The sequence below is a fragment of the Nipponia nippon genome, unplaced genomic scaffold (assembly GCF_047370975.1).
Source record: "Nipponia nippon isolate SJK-2023a ecotype South Korea unplaced genomic scaffold, ASM4737097v1 scaffold_3, whole genome shotgun sequence".
NCBI classification, from domain to species: Eukaryota; Metazoa; Chordata; class Aves; order Pelecaniformes; family Threskiornithidae; genus Nipponia; species Nipponia nippon.
Window position 1 is genome coordinate 78,992,336 of NW_028262347.1, and position 20,873 is coordinate 79,013,208.

Here is a 20,873-nt window from a genome sequence, read left to right on the forward strand (position 1 = left end):
CAACAACTCAATAAGCTGAATGCCGCTAGTCTGTTTTTGTAGGGCCAGTTTTAACTTACTCTCTTAACTCCTTATTTTCTCTTGAAGGACATGCCTAACGTACAGTGATGAGAAAATTGTGGCCTATTGTTGTATGGTCCTGTTCACCTGCCTTAATTCAGTGAAAGTGAGAGAACTACTGGATCCTGGGAACTTGACTGTGGCTCTCCATGTGCTGAAAGTCTACAAAGAGCAGTTGGAGTCTGAGTGGTCGTATGTATCTTTAGATTTGTGTGCCCCCCCCCCCCCATTAATTAGGTGCTTTTCTAGTGGAAATCTCTGTATTAAAATGTCTAAATTTGTGGCACTGCTAAGTAGTGAATGAAGATCTATTTAGAAGTTACTAATTTGGTATAGAGATAATTTTCATGGTATTTTGACTGACTGTTTTGATTTCTTCCGAAATAAGACTACGTTTTTGTTGAGGATATAGATGGGAATTTTAAAATCATGGTCTCTTTTTTAATGAAAGTGTTCTATAATGCAAACTAATTTATACTTGTGTGCTGGTTTGTGGAGATTTTTGAAATAAAGTTAACACAGAATATAGTCTTAGAGACTTCGGTTATTGGGGCATGCTAGGAAGACTTGTATGACTAATGCTTGTGAGTACTACATAAAATGTGGGATTTTTTTTCTTTGACAAATCTGTTGGCTCATGCAGCATGCAATCATTTTTATACTAAAACAGAGAAGACATTTTGTTTGTGAATATTGCACATTTTGTTTTCATACTTTAAGAGCACCTAAGCAGTGGTTTTATTTCACTGATTTTTTTATATTTTTTGCTAATGGCCATTCTTGCAAATTGTTGTCAATTATGCTTTTGAGAAACTTTCTGCCCTGCATCAGCAAGGATACACATTCAGTTAATTCTTGTATGATGCATTCCAAGGGGAAAAAAAGGATAGTTTGTATGTTTTTGTAGCATTCCTTTGAAGGTCATGTTTAAATTCAAAATTTAATTAGGAAGAATTGTCAGGGTTTTACTAGTTATTTGAAAAGTCTCTAAACAGAGTTGACTGAATGAAAAGCAAATGTCACTTAATGGTTTGCTTTTGTACTGAAAAAATGACTTTAAAATTTGTTTGTGGCTGAGCTTTTTTTCATAACTAGATCAATCTGCATAGGACATAAATAGTTTTCAGAAAGCAAACTTAAAGTTTAAGGGCCAGGCGACCAGACTTCTATTTCAAAAGTGACAAACCGAGTCTTTATTTTTGGCATCTGTCAATATAAACACATGTGAAAGATTTGCTTTTCAGATCATTATTTTGATTATCCTTCATTTTCTTTATGTATTGAAGATATGCTGAAATGTATTTTGACTGAGATAGAAAGCCAGGGAAAGTCGGAAGAGGTTGTCATGCTGTTACATTTCTATTTTGAAGGTAATCACAGAATAAATGCAGCATCAGAATAAATGCCGAGGTATCAATTTCCCTGTTCTTTCTAGTCTGAAGTGCATTCTGTTGACATTACAATGAAAATGTCTTACTTCCTCTATGGATGTTTGATGTGGGTGGGAAATGGTCTCTCTTCAGAGTAGTCTTGAAATTAAAAAGAGGCAAACTTCTATACAAGATATAAAACCATGATGAAGGAAAAAAGATGGGTAGAAAAGAGTAATCCTAGTCCTGCTGTAAGGCAGTTGCAGAGTGTTTGCCCTCCAGTTCCTCTCAGAATGCTGAGTTCCTCATACAGTAAATATACAAAAAGCATTGGAATATCTTCCAGGTGTTAAGAAAACAATACACGTGTTTTTCTTTCGTAGTACTTTAACATGGTCTAGTTAAGTCTCAAAGCTCATTATCAGTTTTCCCACTGAAAGAAAAAGTAATGAGTTTGTAGTATAAGTTTCTTCACATTTCATACAGTCGTCTTGAACCGAATTATAAATGGAAATCTTTCAATAATGCTGGCACTGTTTTCAAGTCAACACAGGTAAAGTGCATTCACAATTGCAAAACCTAAACCAAAAAGTGTATTGCAACAGTGCAGTATCAAGCATTGACTAGGTATTCAAACAGCATTACCTTGAAAGCGAAAAAGATAATTCCTTGCTAGAAAGGGACTGATTTTTCTGTCTTTTTATAGCTCTAGAGCCTTTTTGTGATTCATCTTGTACCTATTTCCCTCCGTTTCTTGATCCTCACTTCATTTGTTCTTCTAATACTCAATTTCTTATATCTTCCATCTCAAGAAACACATTTACTCTTTGGTTCTCCCTCGTGTTCATCTGTTCTTATTGTGAGATACTATATGTCATGGCTGAGGGTAATTTAAATGGCAAAATAAGTTCTTTCTTCATATTAGATTTAAAAAAAAAAAAAAAATTCCATCCTGAAACAAACTTATGATATTTATATATTAGAATGTGTGTGTTATCTTTGGTCTACTTGGTGCAGAGGTAAGAAAGTAACATTTTCACATACTTCTTTATTTAAAAAAAAAAAAAAAAAGGTTGGTGTAAGAGGTTTGTTTTTCATATTTTCAATGGAAATCTGCTAGTGTGTACCCTTCCTTACGCAACATTGATTTAAACAAAGTCTTTTTTTTTTCTGGTTTTGGTTATGATTTTTTTTCTTTTTTTCTCCCCTCTTCCAGTTAGCCATAGGTCAGTGTGTTACACTAATGTAACGCTTTTCTCTTAGACCATACGTGCATCTTGTGGGTCTGTACTACGTGGTGTATTTCTGTGTAGTTAAAGGTTAGGAAGAGCCTACAAAGTCGGTAGTCTTGTTTCAAGTAGAACAACCATTGTAAGGTCTTGCAATTTTTTTTTTTTTTGCAAAGTATTGAATTTTTTTTTTTCCACCTGTTATCTTGGCAGTATTAAAACAGCATGTATTTCAGAGGCAAGGAGTTGTTCTTACTTTAGCTTTAATTACAGAGGATATTCGCTTAATCCTATGAGTAACTGACTACATTTTCATAAGGTACCTGCAGTTTGTATCTTAGATTCTTCTTTGCATTTTTCTATCATTTTTCCAGTTGTAAAACACATACTATAAGAGTGTTTACAGGGTGTTACTCCTGATGTCACACAGCTGAACCTCCCACTCCAAATAGTTTTCTCTTTTTTCCTAGAATATTAGAATTGAGGGTAGTCTTGAGTTGGGCCTGAAAGCCTGTTTCTTTTACTAGCCCTAATCTTTCTACTGTGAGATAAACGTGGGTGGATACAATCATGTAATGTAATGATGATACCTTCCGTTGCTTGCTTGCTTGCTTTCCTTTTTCCTATTGCTGAGCAGGAGGAAGCAAGCTAGCCAGCTCTTGTGCAGACTTTCTTGTGTCCTGCCTGCTTGAGCAGTTTTGTCTGCTGTTTCTCTGTATTCAGGGGAAAGCTCTACTGATGCCAGCCATGTTGCATCTATTTTTCTGTAGGAAACTCTTGTCAACTTCTCACCGCTCTCTATTTACTAGTGTAGAGCGCTGGTCTGTTCCTGTGATCAGGCAGTGTCCAGAAATGGCTTCCTAACATGTACTTTGCTGTGAACAGAAAAGCTGAACAGTAAACAGGATTTCTTACTTTGGTAGAAGTAATGTTACTTACTTTGGCTGATGAAAGCTGAAAATTCTTGTCTTGAATATAAGAACATTTTTTTTGACAATGATAAGTGAAAAGCTAAGCTTTGTCCTTGCATCAGTGTTGTTCCTTACATGTAGTAATGCTGTCTCTTTAGGACAGCTTTTGAAATTGTGTAGGTTTGCATGTGCCTTATGCCAATATTAGCTATTCTTTCATTAGAGCCTTCTGTTTCTAAGACATTGTTGGATATTGAATGAATTGCAGTTTTTTGCAATTAGGTGTGTGAAAGACAGACACAGTCGTTTGGAGGATATGTTTAGAATAAGTTTGGACTCTGATGTATTGCTGCTTTTGCTTTGGTGTCCATTTTTATCATTGCATATAATCTTCCTGGTTTGAACTAATTCTTGGTTCATTAGTAAAGTGCTTATTTTTTTTCCCCCTCATCGAGGAACTATATTACTTTCTGATATGGAAGAGTATGCATGAGATATAATAATGTAAAAGTGCATAAAAAGATTTCTGTCCCTTTTCTTATGAAGTCAAATCTAAGCTTTGGACGCCTCTCTGGCTGGACTGTAGAAAAAATATTTTTGTCAGCAATTCATTGAAAATTTGGAGCTGTACTTTAGCTCTCACTGAAGTACATACCACTAGGATTGCTTAAACGAATTTACATAGCCGCGGTATTTGCAACAGAGCCAGTACTCTGTTGTGAAGATTTGGGTCCCTTGCGCCACAGCTAACAAAGTGCACCGCAACCATTTTTAAGCGGCTGTTGCGGCATTATATGGCTGAGCCGAAATACAAACTGTTCTTCGTCCAGGAGGTTATGCTCACTGCTGGACTCGCAAATGCCTGGAATTAAAATGTTCTTACTTTTAAAGTTAAAAATATTACTTAATTCCTGCCTACCTTCTTGTCTCTCAGCTGGAGCATCCGGTTTCGTATTACACCGAATAAAAAGTGAATGCCACGTGTGTTTATTCCTCTTGGCTGGGCTTTCTTGCTGTCAAATGCTGCTTTTAGGTGTTGAAAATCTTTCTGTGAATTACCAGGCAAGTTTTGGTTATAGGCAAAACTTTTATTCACTATTTTATTCCCTTTTCTTTTATTGTGCACTGAAATTTATGACTTAATGTTTCTCTAAGTTAGTATCCAATGAATTCCGCAAATAAACACTTATGATGCTCAAGTTATTTTTGCAGTTGCTGCCATGAACCATTAGGACAGAGAGAGGACATCCAGGACAAATATTTGGATTTAAGGCCATTGGCTGATCTGTAGTTTCTCCCGTGGGGTCCTTACTGCCCCATTCAGCTAGCACATGTTGGCTTTTCTACTCGTCACCCATCACTGGAGGGCAAGCACATCTTTAAAATCTTTTTTTTTTTTTTTGGTGAATTTGCAATTCCTTCTCTGTTCATGATCCCACGTTCATGTATAGAGTCCAGTTTTCTGTCTCCAAGCTGGAAAAGTCCTTAGGGAAAGTTCAGGAGGATCTTCTTTCCAAGTGTGACGCCTTTGGCTTCTCCCTCCAGTCTCGCAGCAGTTCTATAGGGAGAAGGCTTTGTCAGAGGAAATCTGAGATTATTCTGAGGAGTTCCTCAGAGCTCCTTTTTTAGAAGCAGCTGTTGGTAGCGGACCTTTTGCAATTCCTCTTCTGTCTGCCGTAAACCCATCCCCCAGTTAAAGAGAGCAGAAGAAGCATCTTTAAAGGCAGGATGTAGCCTTCTGGAATTTTCCTGTCCTATTTGCCTACTTCTCGAATCACGAGATGTTTGGTAGAAGACAAGGATCTGCTGTCGGGGAAGAGGGAATGTCTGAAGTGTTGGCTATGCTTCCTGAGAGGGGTGGGTTATGGGAGAGAAGGCCTTAGTTTAGCAACTTCTGAATCTAATCAGTGATGGAAAGCCAAGCCATCCACTTTCTAAGTAGTTTTCGAAATAGAGGAGATCTATTTTTCAGATCAGCATAGTGAGATTTTTGAGACTATAAGCACTGACGCATTTTTAAAGCATGTTTGTAGATGGACAGCATAACAAAAGTTGCCTCAGAACTTGGAAGAAAGGGAGGTAACAGTGCTGTGATGCACACCTAAGTGTGTCTTCATGAGTCATACGCTTTTTATTAAGTATTTTCTGTGGCATGCTATGGGCTAAGAAATAGTTAATAAATTTAAGAAGGAAGTCAGTTCTATAAGGAATGCCCTGGTCAAATTTTGTATTCAGTCCTTGTGTGATCATACCTGTTTATCCAGACCACATGGTCTGAAGGCTCATTTCATTAAGCTTGTGGTTACTTGTAAGCATCGGAAATGCTTCTATCTCCGAAATCTGTGAAGTTGCAGAATACAATTCACACATTTAATAAATATTCTCTTGATTTAAGAACTGATACCTCCTCCTCTTTCGCGTTTAGAAGCTTGATCCTCTAAACAGCTCCAAGATTTATTTTTTTTTAATGTTGCTACCTTTGCCGTCTTTAATACTAGATGCTGAGTGGCATTTTAAAATAGTATTAATTAACATATATTAGACAATGTATTTTTAAACTGCCTCTAAACTTCTAGTCAACACAGCTCCTGAACTTGTTTCAGGCTAGCAATCCTGTAATCTTGAATACTAGGAGCTCTTCTGAGGTTGCTGCTGCTGGTCTAACTCCCAAGAGCAATGATCTGAGGAGGCAGATTGTGTATCTCCAACTGAGGTTCTTCAAAATGTTGCCTGACTGGCTGTATACCCCTTTGTTTTGTAGCTTTTGGCTAAAATCTTAGAGCAAGAAGAAACTGGAAGTTTTCAGGACTGAAAGCCGTTGAAACTTACCTGTCTTGTCCTGAATGTTTGGATCTGTAGTTGGGCTTGCGAAGATTGCCCAGAGCTTGCTGCTCTCAGAAAATTTCGAGGAGTATGATGTTACAGAATATACTTCAAAGCGTATGTCTTTGCAAAGACACTGGCTCTGCAGAAACAAGTTGGTTTCCTTTCTTTGGTTTGATTTATGGCATACACTAATTAAATGATCCTATCTCCTTGGCGGTTCTTTGCTATGCAGTTGTCTTCTAGAAAACGTGTTGTTCTTTGGAACATGCAGCTACTATCTAGGCTATTAGCTTAAGAATTAATACCCTCTAACTTCAGTGAAAAACTTCCATGCTGCTACAGTCTGGTGCATGAGTGACCGTTCCTGTCCCATCTTTAGTCCTGAGACCTTGTCCTTTAATGCAGGCGCCCTCTTTCAGGGTTTGGTTATGATCTGTTGCTTCCAGCTTGCTCTGCTCATGATCACGGTTGTGGGATTAGCATTCCTTCTCAAATACTTCCTTGCATATGGAAAGCTTTTAAAACTCTCAACTTCAGTTCAGTTGCTTCCAGCTTCTTCTGATCTTTTTTTTTTTTTTTCTTTTTTCTTTTAGTATTACTTAGTTCCTTTCTGTCTGTTCCCTAAGAGCGGAAGATCTGTCTCTTAAACTGTGATCACTCTTTCTGCATTGTGCATCTTTTGGTTCTGCTTCCTCCACCTCTGTGTTCCATCTTCTGTTTGTATTCAAAGGGATGAGCACGGTTTTCAAGCCCTTGTGAGACAATTATTTATTTTCTGTGTGTCTTCCATCTTTCCAACATACCTCTGTAATGGTATGCTGATTTAATTCTTCTGAAGTGTTGACATACTAAGTCGAATGTATCTTAAACTAGTAAGCAAACACACTTACTCCATAAGCCAATATTCTTTTTCCAGTGCTGCCTTCTTTCAACAGCTGCTGCCTACCAAAGGATGCTCTCTGGGAATTGGACATATCCTTCCTTTAGGAAACAAAGCTGGAATATACTGTTCAGTATCTGAAATGTATTTCCTACTCAATTTCTATGTGATTACTACCAAAGTCTGAAGAGTCCTCTGTAACAAACTCCCTTGCATTTCCAAAGGAACTAGAAAGCACAAGCAGTATCCCGTCACATGTGCAGTATAAGGATTGCCAAGCACTGCCTTTTTTTTTTTTTCAGTAAAAGCTTTTTTTTTTTTTTTTTTTTTTTTTTTTTCCCCAGTAAAAGCTTTTTCTTAAAACATGCAGAGAGCTATGCCTTAGGCTCTGGAAAATTGTGGAGCCTTTAAAAAGTCATTCCTCTGTGTTTCCCTACACATCCACATCCACTCCCTTTTGGGTTTCTATTAATCAACAGCAGAAAAGTGTGTCACACAGTTTAGAAGCTACTGTATTTAGAAGAGAAACCAGCACAGAATGCCACGAGATCTATTTTAGAATATTGAACCTGCAAACATATGTGTTTTGTAAAATAATTAGGAAAAAGTAGTACAAAATTACATTATAATTTATCCTAACCAAGACCAATGTGTATTCTAAAAGCTGTTTATTTTAGAAATACTTTGGTGGTTCCATTAGAGATGAGAGTATAGCTTGTGTCATCAGTTTTTCCAAGTGTGTGCATGGGGCAGTGTAGCTACTATGGAAAGAAAAAACAGGTTGTATTTTTGATTCCTGAAGAGCAAGGAACAAAAAATTCTCCATTTTAAAATAAGAAGCGTAATATGCCCTTTGGCTTCCAGAAAAATGATATTAAGAGTGTGGTCAGCTGTTTGGCATTGGAAGTAAGATTTTCTGAACATCCACTTTCTCTTTTCGAAACCACAGCTCAATGATGACTGTAAAGATTAGGATGTGGGGCTCCCCCTCCCCATTTTTTGCCTTTAGTTATTTTGTCCTGGCTTATGGAAAGAAGTGTGGACAGAAACTAGTGCTCCTGTGGCAAGGAGTCTTGCCCATGGGCACAAATTTAAAGGCAAAGATGGAACTCCTCAGTAGAGTGCTTGTTGCTTAATTGGTACGCATGTGGTACAGAAACCAGAAAATGTTACCTTTTTTTTTTTTTTTCTTTTTCATTTTGGGCTGGCAACTCTGTTTCTTCTCTCTGACAGTTTAGGGTGTCCTCCACCCCCTTCTTCTACTATCCAGAAAGTAATTCTTATTTTTAATTCCAGGAAAGTTGGAGTTATGTTGCAGGTTCCAAGTTCAACTGTGGTTTTAAATAGTACTGACAATTGGAAAAGTTTCCTTAATTTTAGAGATCTGAGTAGCTTCTACTTTCTGTTTGTAGTAGCAGTGTATTGGCACAGATTCCCCCAATCTTTCAAAGCCCAGCCTCACACATTTATTTATCTTATCACCTCTTTCTTCTTGTGGATCTTGTCAAGAGGGGGGAGCAGGAAGCAATTGTATTGCTGATCATCTTCTAGTTTTTCCTTGGTAGCTCTTCAGAAAAAAATTATTCCAACTTTGCCCATAAGTAAAAATAAATCTCTTTCTAGTGTCTTTCAGATGTAGCTATCAAATTGAATGAGAGTGTCTTCTGAATCAGAGAAATATTACAGGTAATCTGAACTCGGTCTTCTAGACCTGTGAGTTGACTTGGTGGACAGTATTGTGTCCTGTAAGGAGGATGCATTCATTATGGGTAATGCCTTTCGAAGATGGAAGGATGTTCACTGTTGTGCTTGATTCCGCTCAGGAGAGGAGTATTGTGGTGCTTGATACTTGGTTCTAAAATATATTCTGGTCCCAAACAGTTCCTCATGGGGCATATTGCTTTTTTAGCATCTAAAAAGACCGGTGATATGGCTTTGAAAGGTTAGCTGTCTAAATTTTCTTCTTTTTTTCTTCAAAATTTGGGTGATTTCTTACATTTGTTTGTTAAACTACAGTAAAAATAGCTATTTCATTCTTACTAAATATTTTGGATAGAGTGGCATTATTGTAGGATGATGAAAAATGCTTTTGGTTTTGAGATTGAAAGAGAAGTTTGCTGATCAAGTAGAGAATGCCATGTCGTCTTCTTTCTTCTAAAACATTTGTGGGGGTTTTCTTCCTAATTTTCTGAGACTGAGGACACTGTTGTCTAAACTTGCTAATGGGATCAAATCAACTTAATATGGAGCATGACATTTGATGATAAAGTTGATTGCTTACACCCGTCTTTGATTGGAGCAAGCTTAGTGGTCATTTGAAATATACTGAGCGCAAATGTGGCTTATACCATTTCATCTTGGCTGCTTCTCAAGTTCAATTTGGTACAATGCAGCCCTTGTGCTGTTGTAAAGTCTTTGAACTGAACATCTCCTGTATTTATCTACTATGTAAGCACTTGATTTTTTTTTAGGATTTTAGCCAAACAATATTTAAAAAGTCAAGAAAATTGGCATATTTAACACTGTTCATTTGTTACTGTGTTACGCTTGCAGAACAACTTTAATTTTCACCATTTCCTTCACTAAATTACAGTGGTCCTCAGTTTATCCCAGTGGTTCTGCTGTTGGCCCCCAAAGAGAGTTTAAATCTCTTACCAAAGCCTTTTGTGTACATCTGAAATGCCATATTCAGTCAGTAACCCAAAACTGAATGTCTTTTTTCATTTCAGAGCTGTGGATGGTCTTACTTTTCCTCTTCTTCTCCCCTGCCCCAAATGAAAAACAGGAGAGCTGAGGACTAAAGATATTAGATTTAATTTGCTGCATCCTTGCTTAACTACCACCAGAATTTCTGAGCATGGTAGCAAGAGTTGAAAGTGCTTTATTCCACTACTAATTCTTCTGTTATCTCTTAGTGGTGCTCTTGTAATATATGCTAGTGCTCTGTTCTTTATGATACAGTAATGCAGGAAGCGGATAAGGTAAAAGAGAAACTTAAATACAGAAGCAGAAATTTCTGAGGTGTTACATCATGTCATGAATTTAAAAGGGTAAGAAACATATACAGATGTCTGTGCTCCTTTATAAGCAGAAACGTTATTCTGAAATGCTACAAGCTCCTCAAGCAGTAGAGGTGTAGTCCACAGAGCGTGAAAGATGTGTGTGAATAAATACAAGAGCATAGACCCAAGTAACGACTGAAGTACAGGTCTTCAGCTTTGCAATAGTAATCACTAATGTGCACCTACTAGCATTAGATCTTTTTGTGATAATTATTGATTGCTTTTTAACTTCAAGGCAAGAAGATTTCCTCAAAGTAATGTTAATCATGAAAATTAAGATCTAAATTCATAGTCCCAACTGCAAAATTGAAAACTTGGGCTTCAGATTGTCTCTTTAAATGCTCTTTTACCATAATTCATTGTGATCTGAAATTTGTACATTATGAGGCTAAGTACTGTGTTCTGCACAACTCTGATTATTATGCTTTTTTCTTTTGCAGCTCCAGATAAAAGCCTTTGTTTCTATTCAAATGCTTAAAAAATAAAGTCAGTTGTTACCATTCTGAAGGTTTAACTGTGGATGGCTTATATGCTGTGAATTGTTGGTTCAGGAACTGTAGAAGTGTTCCCCTTGACTGCCCTGCTGATAGCTTGATTCAGTTGTTATGGCTGAGTCTGCACTGCTCAGTTGGAAGACATTTGTGCTGTTGACTTTGGGGAAGTCTGTAGGTTCAAATTTGTGCTGCGAAACTCTTGAATCAGTGCTTCGCTGCTCCGAGTGCCAATCTTAAGTTGATGGTTCCCTACCCCTATGCTATTTTTTTCCTTGAATGTGTGTACAAATATCAGTTAAAAAAAAAAAGCACAGCACAAAACAGCTTTTCTTCTCCCTCCCCCAGTTAAAAATGTCTAGTTTACGGTAACTGAACCAGATGCTGGCTAAGTCCACAGTTACTGTTAGAAATATAATAGCTATTAATCTTTTGGACCTCTTGTTCTCCTATTTCCCCAATTGTCATTGAGTATTTGACCAAAAAATACTTTGTTGCAGCTGGAAGGCTTCTATGTGATCTTCCTGTTAGCTATGTCGTGGATTATGGATACACAAAATAAAAGGCTGTCAGCAAAGTGAAAAGTAGGGAGGAGGTGGAGGGAATATTGAAATCACTTGGTTTTCGTATTATGTTAGCTATTCTTTTTCAGGAGCTTCATCAGCTCAGAGGATGCTCTGAGATTTGACCTGTAATTATTTTATATTTAGTAGATAGACACGCTGCTTTAAAAATGCATAGCTTAGCAGCATATGTGACACTGTCAGTACTCCTAGGAATGTAATTTGAGGAGAAAAATAATTTTACATACTTTGTTTTTTCCCATAATGCTGAGAGTACATCTGGGTTGAAATTAAATGACTAGCATCTGCTGTTGACTGCTGCGAATGGTGCTTGGGAAAGTGGTCAGTGTAAATATTGGCCTTAGCACAAGGGTGGACTGACCATACCTACCTGCCTCGTAGAGCAAAGAGTTAGATTTGGTTATCAGCTTAGGTTCCTGTTACACAAGGAGGGTATTTTTTTGTGAGACCAGTATTTTACTGTCTTGCATCTGACAAAGAAGATTCCATTTGCTTTGAGGCGTTATTAGAATTTCTGTAAAAGAGAAATCATTTGGGCACTTTTTTGACTGTTTGGTGGGCTTAAAAACAGTGTTTTGACAAGTAGCATAGTAGTTTTCAAGCTTGAACTTTGGCTTTTTGCTGAGATGCATGAACAACTGGATGAGTGTTTTATTATTTGAATTGTGGTGTGCCTTTTGTATAACTGGCAAAAGAGACTAACCAGCTTTCCTTCAAGCATTTGAGTGAAAGTATGCTGAATTGATGGGAAATGGCCATTGCTGTATTAGGAAAAATACTGCAGAACAATGTGCAGTTATTTTGTGACAATTTGTATCTATGAGCAAATAGGATCAGAAGCATGTCACACGGTCATCTACAAGTAAAAATAATCAGCACCATTTGGAGTCAATGTAGATGCTGTTTTTGTAGCACCAGTAACACTCTTTTTTTTTTTTTTTCTTTAGGTTCTTGATTGTTACAGACCATTTGCTGAAATGTCCAGAGTTGGTAAAAGCCCTGTATGCCAAACTGAGCAATCAAGAAAGGTAACCCCAAAAACCAGTGTGGCTTTTAGTATTTAGCATTCCATATAGAGTATCCTGTTCACATGATTGAAAAACTGTGTGGTTTCATAGTTGGCACAAAATCTCTAAATACATGTTTCTATGTCAGTAATGGTTTTAAATTGGTTGGTTAACATTACAGCTTAGCCACAACTGGCAGTGATTTATGTAGGGTTGCAGAATCCAGGTTGGCGCCATTACTCAGTAAAGAAATACTTCAGAAAAAAAAAAAAAAAAGAAAAAAAACCCAACAAAAAAAGACAAGATTTCATGCCTGTGTCTTGATTTCGTAAGAGCACCACACCCTGCAGTGTTTTACAGCTGTATTTTAAATGTCCTCAGCTGTTCATACTCCTGTTGTAATTACAAGAAATTAAAAGGAAGCCTTTACTAAAGTTGGAAGTGTATCTAATACTGGTTAGCAGAACCTAAAAAACATAGATGTGCAGATGCCTATGATTACTTAATCTTTTAGCATTTCCACTATTGAAAATATAAAATGCTTCAAAAAACCTTCACTTTGAAAGAAAAGAGCTAGTTTTCCTTCAAGCGTTTGAGTAACTGTATGCTGAATTGATAGGAAATGGCCATTGCTGTAATTGGGAAAATGCTCATTTACAATTGCTTCAGTAAATAATCTGGGAAGATAAAAAATTATTTTGTTAGAATAATCAACTTTGGGAAATCCTGTGCTATAATTCTTCAGCTCCTCCAGCTGCTTGAAGATCTTCTGATCTGGTCTGTGTATTCAACATGGCTACTTTGTTCCCCATTCACCCAGGGAAACTGCAAGTTCCCCCTATAGCTTTTGCAAGTGAAAGACAAAGCAGTAAACAAAGAAGGTTTTGGTTTTGTTTTTTTCTTAATGTTTTTTTTTTCTGTGTTTTTTGCTGTGACTAAAGCCACAGTGTTATTAGAAATGGGGGTGCTGATGCTGATCAGAGATTGTAAAGAAACAAAAGGGATGGCAGGCAAAGAAAGAGTATATGATAGGTTAAGAACCATAGATGAAATATCATTAATGTATAGGTATGGGATGGAAAACACGGGATGGGAATGATAAGGAGGGAAATACTGTCTTCTTCCTTTATTCAGGCTGACCAAATGGGAACGAATATGAGCTGTGTGCTTACTGTGCCTGGAGGTCGGTGCTCCTTAACTAGTTAGCGGGAAAGACTGTTTTAAGTGAATGAGGTAGATTTAATTATTTTGGGGGATGTCATGAATGGCAGCTTGTATGTTTTCGTAATCCCCTTGAGGACAGCCAGGGTTGTTCAGTTGTACTTACAGCAATAGATGCAATCAGTTTCTAGAAAGGTCTCAGCTGGATTTGTTGCACACACCATGCTACAGATGACGATCGGCTACTTCGAGTGAAGGGCTTTTGGTGTAGGCATCATACGGATGATCACATGTGGGATGGATAGACACAGCATATTTGCTGAATTTATTATCTCGAGTTCTGCAAATCAAGTAAACTCAATTAAGTTTTTCAAAAACATAATCACAGTACGGTTTATTATGAATTTGATACTGCTTAATTTACTGTCAAACATATGGAAGTAAGTGGTGCAGAAATAGTCTTTTTGCATCTGAGTTATAGAAGAAAACCCTGCTGTGGCATCTTCCTATATAATGTTAGCATATTTAAGAATGCATTCTTTTGAGATATATGAGGAGACAAATCCAATTCAGATAAAAACATTTTGACTGTCATTAACTGGAGAAAAAAGTAACCGTATAAACCAAAGCATAGGGAATTCATTGTTTCAAAACGAGACAAGGAGCCTTCACCGCAAGAGTTGCCGCATTGGGTGTCCAATAAGGCTGACTAAGTCATATAAATGAAGAAAGGACAGATGTGGTATTGAGGTGTCTGGGGAAAGCAGCTTGAGCTCATGAATATATGGTAACTCTCAGTTACAGTATTCTCTATCGTGCACGTTAAGTACACTTACTTTAGATGTATTTACTGAAACAAAATTAACTATGCTGAGAAAGTTTGCGAATACATACATTAGTGGCGACTCTTAAAGTTGGCAGTTGCCTTAGATAACCAAAGTATATGCAGTTGCATAACCGCAGTTATTTGCACTATTCACAGTATTCGCACTATTCAAAGTATTTCCTGTAATTGACATCTAGTGCATTTGTGATACTGCGGCCATGGTGTGTGCCGTGAAATAGTTCTTGTTGCAGAAGTGGATCTGGAATCTGAATTTTCAATTAAAAGACAAATTCCTGACTTCTGGACAACTTTCTCTTTCATTTCCAAACAAATTTAGGCACTTCGGTGTTGCATGTCTGAGTTTGCAAATGGCCTGAAATAAATACTGTGATAATATGATCAGCTTTTTTAATGGTGTTCTGGCTTTGAAAAGTGTATGATGATGTGATGATGCCTGCTGTTTCTCTGCAAGTGATTATTGCAGAAACATATGGCTACGATATTGAGCTAAAAGATTGTAGATTCTTGAATTCTTTGCCAAATTTGAGATTTCCCTGCACGTGTGTGCAAGTATTTGGCAGAAGTTAATGCCTTGATAGTCTTAATTACATTGTAAAATCTTCAAAACGAGGACATCTCTATTGTCCCTTTTAAGAAGGGGTCTTGCTTTAACAGCAACAAAAATGCAACGGAATAGCTTCAGGTGTTTTTAGGAAGCTCAACTACTTGCATCTTTAGTTTTGATTTTTGTGTTATTTCATGTGAAGTATTCTCAGTGAATGATGTAGCCATTGATTGAATTACCAGCAGGGAAATGGGCACTCAGGTAGCGTAAGCAGCACCGCTTCTTGCTTATGTTCAGCTACAGGGCTGCTAATGTCAATGTTGTGGTGGGGTTTTGTTCTTGGTAATGCTCACAGACACAGAATAGCTGAAGGTAGTGTTGCATTATAGTCCCTCACAAGTTTACCAGTTTTCGTTTAATAGGATGCTTACAAGTATCGTTCGAAGATGAAAGAATTGGAAAATTTCGAGGAAGGACCTAATTTGTCTTAGAGAACCATTGCTGTCAGTGAAGCATTTCAGGAAAGAGAAGTCCCAGTCACAGAGAGAGAATGTCCCAAGTGTCTGGCACTTGCTAAGAGGTTATAAACCAAGCACACTTGATACAAAAATTGTTTGGTGTTAATACAATCGATAGAATTTTACAATACTATTTTTAGACAGGCTTATCAAGACTTCACTTTAATTTGCAATAATGAGCTTCCAGATTTAAATTGCACTTTCATGCTGTGGTTTATTTGCAGACTACAGGAGACAGCAATGTGTTTTACTGATGACTGTAAAGACTTTATAGTAGTTGTTCTAAGTTCTTGCCAATTTGGTCATCTTCAGGAAGAACTAGTTTAAATTTCGCTGGGGCGGGGGGAAAAAGGCAAGAGCGACAAAAAGTCTTCCTAAGTGGTCCCTAAAGAAAAGGAAGATGACGCGTACAGCATGATCATTTTGAAATAGAAATATAATCATAAATATACAAAATTATATTTTAGATATTGAACTGAGTGTTACAAAAATTCATGATGAGACATGCTAAAACTGGTACTAACAGTTGTCGTATCTGTTGTACTTAGCTATAGGCAAATAAGCAGGAACAAGCTGTCACCTGAATGGCTAAACAGTTGTGAGATCGTTCAAAAGAAATGAGCAAATTGTATTGTGTGGGAGAACTAACTTGGAAAAATTTGGGTGAGTCTTGGAAGAAAACTGAGAGAAACAATAGAAGAAAGGAATGTAAGGGAACTTGCACCAGAACAAAAAGCGTTGCTCTCAGGAAATTGTTGGCTGAATGGCAAGACTTGCTTGAAATTCAGGGGAAAGATGGGCATGCCCTGAATGACTGTGCCTGGAAGAAAACTCAGGAAAACAGTTTTGACATGAATGCCTAAAGAGAACAGAAAACTTTAAAAGAAATTACATACAAGTGGTGTTTTAGTGTCACTTCTGTTGCTCTGAAAGGATTATGGTTGTCTAAAAGGGCACCCAATTATATTGCAAGAGGAAGAGCTATGAAAATATTCCCCTATTGGCAATAATTTCATCTCACTAATACAGTTTATGCAAGTATGTGGTGAACCTCCAACTTCTTTACAGAAGGATTCCTTGTTGTCGTTAAACGTGTATTTGGACCATTGGCGCAACAATAGCTGACTGGAATTCTGTTACGCAGGAGATAGCGTTTTATTGGAATAATTCCCGTAATCATGAAGTCTGCGAGCAGCCTGTTTTCTTAGCTGAGTATATGCTTGAAAGGCTCTAAACTTGGTAAAAACTGGCATGTAAAATCTAGCCCTGTCTTAGGGATGAATGACACGTCTGTGCACTTAACTTGATTTTTGTGTAGTATGCCAAATCTGAAAACCTTCGTTCCGTTAGGGATGTTGGGTAACTGGACTCTGGTAGGCTGTAGATGGGCAAGCGTGTGATACCCAGCTGTAACCTGCAGAACAAACAGAACGACTGTTCTGTGTCGGTGCTCCGTCACATACGTAAGCAAAGCCTGTGAGAGAGGTTACCAGTGTTTGACAGCCTTCTGTCTGGAGTCCACCCTTTCCCAAATGTGTGGAGCGCATTTCTGTGCTACCGTGTTGAAAAAGCTTTTTGTCCTCATTCGGATAATTGTTTAATGCAGCTGTATTAACGACATTGAGTGTTGAGTTTAGCAAGAACTGAGTAGCTGTTACGTGATTAATAGGGGTGGGTTCTTGGAGGTTAATAAAGCAGTGACCGTGCTTTTTCCACAGAAAGAGACATTTCTCTTCTCCCTGTGACAACCTGCTTGGCAAATTTAAAAAAAAAAAAGAAAAAGCATTTGAACTATTCCACATGTTTAAATGTCAGTCCTTCCATCTGAATTGCAAATATTTTAGTGAAAGAAAACCCTGAGCCTGCTCTTGAATTCATACAATAAATAGCTCTCTTTCAGGTTGAGAGAATTACAGTGGGACTTCACTAACCCATGTGCTCCTCTGCGCTGGAGTTGAACAGGGAAGCTGTAGGAGGGCCTCTGCCATGTTAAAGTCCTGCTTCCACAAAATACTCCCAGTTCGCCCTAACAACATGAAAGGATATTGGAAATAAAACGACATTAAAGCTGTTAAAATAAATGACCCAAGTGCATTTATAGAGCAGCTTCATTGTGTATCCACTTACTTGCTGGTTTAATACAATGAATAACTCTTATTGGGGATATGAATAATTAACTTGGATTTACTGTAGTCTATCTAGTGGCAATTATAAAACAGCTGTAAAGAACCGAGTGTGCATATCAAGTTTTATTTCCCCTGTTTCTGCTCAGAATTGGTTTGGGGTTAGGGAGGAGAATTAATGAAGGACTGCGTGCAAGGCAAGGGCTGTGAAAAGCTGGTATTTTCAAACGGAAGCTGTCGAATAGTCTGTGTTTACTTTGCTGAACTTAACAACAGCTTTTAAGAGCTGTTTTGGTGGAAATTTTACACATACGGAATATGCAGTCACAGTAATGTTATGTTAGGACATAAGAAATTAGAAATTGAAATAGACTTGAGAAAAATATTGACTTGACTGTCTGGCCAGATTGTATTAATTGAATGATGAATTAAATTAATGGTGTGCAGAAATAAACCAGCAAACAGGAACTGATTGCCAGTGTTCCTGTCTGGCCAGATTGTATTAATTGAATGATGAATTAAATTAATGGTGTGCAGAAATAAACCAGCAAACAGGAACTGATTGCCAGTGTTCATAAGACTTCTTAATTTTTAAAAATCAGCTCTGTTACTAGCATGCTAATTGTTTGTATCATTTTTAACAACTGTATCTGCTTATTCTACTGATAATTCTATATAGCTTAGTGAATTTGATTAACAAGTTGTTTTCCAATTCTAGAGTTACTTTGTTAGAGCTGATAATGGCGGAAATAAGTGAGAAGAACCCAGTTACTAGTGAAGAAATGAATGTGTTCATGAGACATGCTGACTTCCTTGCAGGCTGTTTCCAAGAGAAGCGTGAAGCTGTGCTCAAGTTAACTTCTGCAGCAGATGCAGAAGATGAGGTATGCCTGATAAAAAACTTCATAGTACTAGAATTGAAGTGGTGAATCTTCGTTGCCACTATTACCCAAGTGGCACTTGTGTACATTCCCAGTTTACTTTATATTGGGAAATCAGTGACAGAGTTCACAGGAGAATCTGTAAGACAGCAGCCAATTTTGCTTTTAATTTGAGGATGACAAAGAATACTGTACTTTGAGATAGAAATAAATCTACCACAGTGTTAAAAGACCTCAAAATTTTAAAAATGTTCAAGTTGGTACATGTTTGGATGTTGTATTATGTTCTTACTAAGGATCGCTTTTATAATTTATTTGGGTTGTGAATTATATTTTATTCAAATATGAATCAAAACTTAAAATATTTATTTTATTTATAGCTGGGAAGCAGCATCTCTTCCCTTCCCTTAAAATTGGGATAAAAATGGACTAAATTATTTTTTTTCCTAGCAGTACTAAAATAAGTAAATCATGGGGGTTTTTCTAAATTTAAATAACTGATGATAACTTGATAATGAATATTTATTAAGGTCCCAAGTACTAGTTCTTTGCAAATGCATTTGGCTACTTGTAAAACAGGTGTTCCTGATCTGTTTGGGACCTGAAACATCAAGTTCTGATCATGGAGAGCTGTGGTGTGTATGTGATTGACTCAGTGCAGGGGAGCTGTCTGAAATGTAGAGTGATCCTCCCTGCAAGCAAGGGCTTTCATTACTGACTCTTCCCCATTTCCCAACGATTTGGGGCTGTCTGGTGGACCTTGCATGGCTCTGACAAGGCGGCACTCCTGGGGCCCGCTAGCGTCCACAGCATCAAGTTGCAGAGCTCGCTGGGCTCTTAGTGGCAGACGGCTCCTGTCTCCTGAGCACCCAGACACTTGCCCCAACTCCAGTCCACTTGGAAGAAATCTGTTATTGCTTCAGACTTAATGAACTGGTTCTGTTGAGGATGGCCACAATGAAGTCCCTTTGCAAGCTAAATAGGAAGGCTTTTATGGGTCACAGATGGTTTGTGGGTTGCACTTTGGGAACCTCTGATGCAGAGCTGTCCTGCATGGCCTTATTTTATTTCCTCCTTATGAAGTATCCAAGAGTTGCTGGCTACTTGCCACACCATATAGTGCAGTAAGGAGGTTTAGGCCATCTAAGGGTAGAGGTCTTTTCAAATAATCTGGTGTTCTATTTTTCCTCTTGCTTTCAACAAGCTGCTTGAAGATCTAACAACGCCTTTGGGAATACAGAAAGCAACTTGCACCATAACTTGCAGTGACCTTATTTGTGCTGTGTTAGATCATCGTATTGTGAGTGGGCACTGCCAGGTCACATTGGTCTCAGTGACTCTATATGAGATCCCTCTCATAGATAAAGTTTTAATGTTTTCAGCTGATTTGGGGGTGAGGTTGGTTTTTTGCGTTTTTTTTTGTTTGGTTGGTTGGTTTTTTAAGACAACTAGCCAGAAAATTAAAAGCTTGAGAAATCTAGTGAGTTTTACTCAAACATAGAATTAATTAATCACTGATTCTCACTGATTAATCATACTTGGTTTCAGAAGTGTAATTAACATATTTTCTTAATATCTTAAAAGGATATTTTAAAAAGTCATATCTAGCTTCTATCTTGCCAAGTGACTACAGTGGTATGTTGAAATTGTGTTACCCAATATATGTGTAGTCGGAAGTATTTTATTGTTAAAACAAAATTAACCTGTAATAATTTCATTTGTAGAAAATCTTGAGAATTCTATCATAACTAATTTACTATCAAAGTGAAAAAATATTGATCTTTAAATGCTTTTATATGATAATGTTACACAGTGTTGTACTTGATGATATTTTTGTTTGTTTAAATGGGCACAAGAATTTTAAATGTATGTTGAGAGGTGTTACAAAAAGATATCAAAAATCACTTCATGAGGATGTGGTAGTTGGATGCATTAAAAAAAAACCACCAACCACACAGCAATCTCTTATCTGTCCAAGAAGCACATCTCCTCCACCCCCCTCCCCCAACTTCTTAGTCTAAGTTACGTTAGAAAACTTAATTGACTGCTTCTGGAAAAGGTATCAGCGTGGCAGTAAGAGGACATCTACTGAGACAATTCCATCTTTCCCCTCCCCCCCCTTCTTTCTCCATTGCTTTCTCTCCCCCCCCCCCCCTTTTTTTTTTATCCTGTGTGGTTACTTTCCAAGTATTCTGTGGTTTCAGTTCTTGGAAAAAAACATTTGTTTGCGCCTAGCAGAAGGAGGTCTCTGTCCAACTTGAAGGTGCTGGGACAGCAGTATTGAGAATATTACTGTATAACTTGCCCTGCTTTACACTGACTTTTTATCCTTCTCTCACGTAAACATGATATATAATAAATGGAGTGTCACTATTTGGT

General features: G+C 37.5%; 1 protein-coding gene across 2 annotated transcripts in view; it reads left to right on the plus strand.

Moving 5' to 3' along the window:
- The window catches only part of ATXN10 (ataxin 10), a 107,739-nt gene that overhangs the window by 31,213 nt on the left and 55,653 nt on the right, over nt 1-20,873 (plus strand). For both annotated transcript variants that reach the window (XM_087765805.1, XM_087765806.1), the window contains exons 5-7: nt 88-252; nt 12,361-12,441; nt 18,332-18,497. In XM_087765805.1, coding sequence (XP_087621931.1) covers nt 88-252; nt 12,361-12,441; nt 18,332-18,497 — 412 coding nt within the window. The remainder of the gene's footprint in view (nt 1-87; nt 253-12,360; nt 12,442-18,331; nt 18,498-20,873) is intronic.